At 47.8% G+C, this 5205-nt stretch overlaps 1 protein-coding gene across 5 annotated transcripts in view; it reads right to left on the bottom strand.

Moving 5' to 3' along the window:
- Nucleotides 1-5205, bottom strand: part of LOC114053425 (forkhead box protein P4) — a 99165-nt gene that overhangs the window by 72154 nt on the left and 21806 nt on the right. For all 5 annotated transcript variants that reach the window (XM_027876465.1, XM_027876468.1, XM_027876467.1 and 2 more), the window contains exon 2: nucleotides 705-951. In XM_027876465.1, the coding sequence (XP_027732266.1) occupies nucleotides 705-935 (231 nt within the window). In that variant the 5' untranslated portion in view covers nucleotides 936-951. The remainder of the gene's footprint in view (nucleotides 1-704; nucleotides 952-5205) is intronic.

Here is a 5205-nt window from a genome sequence, read left to right as displayed (position 1 = left end):
GCCTCCAATTTTACAGACAAGAAAACAGACCCAGGGAGTGGAGAAGTGACTCATTCAAGATTGTACAGACAGTATGTGGTGGAGCTGGGATTTGAACCCAAGTCTCTTTTCACTATACCTTTCTGGGAAGATCGAAGTAGGCAAATCCCTACCCTGTAGCCTCAATCACAGAATACCCAGGAAATGAGCCACATGGTCCTTAAACCACCTATCCACTCATGCTAAAAGTGCACACAGACTCTGGTCTTTCTAGTTCCCTGGTGAGGGCACAGTAATTCTCCAGTCAATTCAGGCTCCATCCAAGCCCCACCCCCTAGAGTTTCCTCCCGAAGGGAGCCTCCTTGAAGTTAGACTTAACCCATCCCCCTGGGCCCCATCTCCTCTGCCAGTTCCCAGCCACCTAGGAGACTAAATGGTAGCGGATGCCTGGCAGGGGCGCTAGAAGATTGGACCTTTTCGAGATCAGGGAAATGAGGCCGGAGGGATGGCAGAAAGGCAGTTTGTCACTGGGCTGAAGCTCCCTCCTCATTAAGCCAGGGGTGGGAGTAAGGCCCAGTTCTCCTCCTTCTTTCCCCTCCCCCCAGCCTGAGGGATCAGAGGAGACAGACGGATGGAGCAGAAACGGGAGGGGGAGAATGAATGAGGGGGTGGGGGTGGGGGAATGGAGCTGGGGTGGGGGAAGGGGAGTGAGAGACGGCTCCTACCTGTTGCTGCTGAAAGTGCAAGAGCTCCACAGGGCTCATCTCGCCGTTGCTCTCCCCGCCTGCTCCTCCATCCCTCCCTGCTCCTCCTCCTCCTCCTCCTCCTGCTCCTGTCACAGTTCCTGCGGCTCCAGCGCCACCACCGCCACCATCGCTCTGGCTGGAGAGACTGCTGACTCCGTTCTGACCGGACGGGGCCGACCTGATTGTCTCCGAGGCGGATTCCACCATCATGTCGCTCTAATGGGACCTGGAGGAGGGGATGGGGACGGGGATGGGGAGGTGGGGTAGGGGAGAGAGGAGGGGCTGAGACTCGGGAGCTGGACCAGCAGGGCTGGCTCTCGATCCCAAGGCAGTTTTCTGCCCCTGATACCCACATGCCCCAACTAGAGTCTGCTTCTCAAGCACCACCCCCACCCCACATAACCCCCTCCCCCAAATTCTACAGGCAGACATCCCCTTGCTTGTAGCCTCCTCCCTCTTGGCCTGAAGCTCCCCAACCCCCAAGCCCATGCCAAGGAAGAAGTGGGGGGGGAGGAATGAGAGCAGAGGCATCCCCAGATGAAGCTGGTATTAGCTGAGTCTTCCATCCCTAGTCTTCTCTTGGGCTTGTGGAGACCCCAGTACTGGAAGGGCTGAGCAGGGGGAAGGCAAAGGAGCGATGGCATTACTCTCCTACTCCCTGTTAAAAACCTATTAACATCTATGTGCTCCAGTTCCTAGGATAAGGCCCTTAGGAGCTTAGATGAGCTGTATTCCAGGCCTGCCCAGCCCTGTTCCCAACTGACTCTCCTCAAAAATTCACAGGAGGAAGAAGTTCAAAGTGTGTGAAGGTGGGGGTGGCGTGGAGGTGGGGGAGGAGGGAGAGGGTGATAGGAAGAAATTAAGGACTCTGGACACCCCTGGAAATTAATGTAGGGAGGGGGGTGTAGAAACCAAATTATAGGATTAAGTTCTAGAATGGACTTTAGAGACTGACCAATCCAATAAACATTTATTAAGTGCCTACTATGTGTCAGGCATTGTGCTAAGTGATGGGATACAATTAATAAAAAAGAGTCAGAGCCTTCTTCTCTTCCGCTTCCCCATTCTATTCTACAGGTGAGGAAACTGAGGTCCCTGAGGGGTTAATGATACATATAACTAGTTATACAACTAGTTAGTAGCATAGCTGGAATTTTTCCCCATTCTATCAGGCTGTCTCTATATATCTAGGAGAAGAGAAGTGTCCCGCTACCCTTCTAAATTACACCAGCTCATAGAACTGTTCTCTACTTCTCCAAAACTGTTCCCACCCCTACTCCTCATCAATTCCACTTTTCTTTTGGGGAAAGGGCCAGATATATCTTTCCCCAGGGTCTCTGATTTAGAACCTGGGACACCTAGGCCAGAGGGCTGTTCTTCCGATCTTGTTTTGTGATAGCTTCACAGAAAATTAGGGAATGAACAGTTGGAAAAGAGTCAAATATTGAGAGGGTACATCAGCAACTCTAGCCTCTGCCAAAGTTATGGCCTCAGGATTTTTCCCCCTTCCCTGAAAGGAGAAATTCCCAGCCTTTCTTTGGTTGACCTAGAACTGCTGGGTTCAGGTTTCTGTCTTTGTAGATGACCCTTGTCGCTGAGATGTGAGAAGACTGGGGAGACCTTCAGGTCAAATTCTATGGGGAAAGTGATGGATTTGGAAACAAAAGCCCTGAGTTTGAATCCTGTGAGTCTTACTTACTAATGTATAATCTTGGGCAAGTCATTTGCCCTTCTCTGGGCCTCAGTCTTCTCACCTGTATACTGGGGAGGTTGGATTGGATTCCTAAGATTCCTCCCATCTCTAAATCTATAATCCTATGATTTTAGGTGCTGCATTTCAACTCAACAAATATGTAGTAAGCACCTACTGTGTGCAAAGCACAGTAGTAGGTACGGGGCGGGGGAGGGAGGGAAGAGATATAAAGATTAGATAAGACAAGACCTCCCTTCTCACCCCCTATTCTATTGTCCAGGCCAACTTAATTTCCCTGGATCTCAGTTTCTTCAAGGGTTAAATGAAGGGGTTAGACTAGATGGGTTCCAAAGTCCAAAGTCTTTGGTTTATGGTACCATGAACTGGTCTACTTGCTATAGGCCAAACTCAGCATTCCATCTCCTGCCTTTGTAACTTTTTTTAAATTTTATTTTTTAAATAATATTTCATTTTCCCCAATTATTTGTAAAGACAATGTTCAGCATTCATTTTTACAAGATTTTGAGTTCCAAATTTTTTCTCCCTCCCCTCCCATCTTCCTGAATTTGATATAGGTTATATTCTTCATGCCTTTCTTAGCACAGCCTTTCCCCCATGCCTAGAATATACTCCCTCTATTTCTCTAGCTTCATTCAAAGGTCAACTCACATGCCACCTCTTAATTGAATTTCTTGATCCCATTATTTATTTATTCTCTTTCCCACCTCAAGTAAATTTGTGTATATGAATATGTTTACACATTGTATCCTACCAGTACAATGCAAACTTCTTGAAGACAGAGACCGATTTTCATTTTTCTTTGTGTCCCTAAAATCTAGCCTTGTACCTTGTCCATAGTAGGTGCTTAATAAATGCTTCTTAAGGGTTAGATTGGATTGTTCCTGCACTCACAGGGAATATTAGAAAGACATGAAATGTAGTGGAAAGCACCCTGGACTTGGAATCAAGAAACCTGGAGTGAAGTTCTAGCTTTGTTCCTAACGAGCTATATGACTTTAGGTAAGTCATGTACTCTGCCTATGCCTCAGTTTACCAGTAAAGGTAGAGGGTTGGACTAGATGATCCATCCCAGCTCTAAATCTTATGATCCTGCACATAACCCAGATAACTGTAATAGAAAATAATTTGTAAGTGTACTTGTTCAGTTGTTTTAGTCATTTCACTCTTCATTATCTCATTTGGGGTTTTCTTGGTAAAGATACTAGAGTGGTTTGCCATTCCCTTCTTCAGTTCATTTTACAGATGAAGAAACTGAGGTAAACAGGGTTAAGTGACTTGCCCAGGGTCACACATATAATAAGTGTCTGGGGTCTGATTTGAACTCGGGAAGTTGAGTCTTTCTGACTCCAGTTCCCCTTGATGTCCCACATAAGTGTACTAGGGAGCTGCAAAGTTTGAGTCACCTGTAGGAAAGGTCATTAACAACCTGGGATATCAGGGAAGGCTTTTTGGGTTTGAATTGGGCTTGAAAGAATGGTTAAGAATTCAACAGGTTGCAGAGGGCAAAATATATACAGCCATATAAGGAAAGGCACTGGGGCATGAAAGAAGGAAGGTACACGATCTAGTTTGGATGAAGGAAGAATATGGAAGAATACAGAAGGGTGGCAACAGATTATCAGAGGCCTTGAAAGCCAAAGGAGTGTGAGTTTTATTTGGGTGGCAACAGGGAAGCAATGAAGAGAAAATGACCACATCCATTCATAAGGATTTATGTCTGTGTCCCTATTGTGTGTGTGTGTGTGTGTGTCTATGTGCTTGTGGCTCCTATGTTTGTGAATTTCCCCGTGGGTTCATGCTCACATTGTGCTACAACCCAGACCAGCCTCCTGTCACCCCAAGGGGAGGGGGGCTGAGGCTATGTGGCTGGCGGCTGCAGCAGGGGCAGGGACCTGGCCCTGGTAGGGGTGATGGTTTGGAAGAGATTGAGCACTCTGGTCTCCAGCCTTAATGGTGGTGTCAGCCTGAGGGCAAGCAGCTGAGGTGTGATTGATGGGACTTCTGTGGCCTTCCTCCACAGGCTCAGTTCACACCAAGAGAGCCGACCCCCACCTCTGGCCACCACCGGCCAGACTGCAGGGCCTTCCACTCCTTCCCAGACTCAGAACCAGGCCTGATGAAAATGTGATTGGGGAATGAAGAAGGAAAGGGAGGGGAACAATTCACAGGCCTCCATCTTCTTGGCTGATGCTGACACTCAAAACTATATCGGGGTTCAGGGTCCAGTGGGCAGAATCTGACAGATGTGGAAGAAGGATCCAACAGTTGCCCTCCTAGGAAGGACGAGGTCACTCCCCCTGTAGACATATGTATTTACACACACACACACACACACACACACACACACACACACACACAAACACTACTGAGTCACTAATCAAACAGCTGGGTAATACAAGTTTGGAGAAAGCCACAGGGAAAGAGGAAGAGAGAAGAAAGCCTAGAGCTCCCTTTCTTTTCTGCCCCCCCTTTTTTTGGGGGGGGGTGCAGAAGACAACCAGTGAACAACATAATTGCTGCAATGTGGCGTGTAATAATAGCTATTCAAGGGCCGATCATTCATATTAAACAGGGTGAAGCAAGCCTCTCATTTGCATGCTTCAGATTATATGCATTTGAAAAGTCATTTCCGCAGGGTGTATGAATGACATTAATTCCCATGTGGAGTTCTCTGTTCCCTCCTGGAGCCCTTGCACTAGCAGACCGTATACCTCCTCACATAGTCACTCACTCCCACCCACATACCCCCACACTCACTCCCCCCCC

Source organism: Vombatus ursinus, unplaced genomic scaffold, assembly GCF_900497805.2.
Source record: "Vombatus ursinus unplaced genomic scaffold, bare-nosed wombat genome assembly UNPS02014811.1, whole genome shotgun sequence".
NCBI lineage: Eukaryota > Metazoa > Chordata > Mammalia > Diprotodontia > Vombatidae > Vombatus > Vombatus ursinus.
This window is presented reverse-complemented; position numbering and strand designations above follow the sequence as displayed.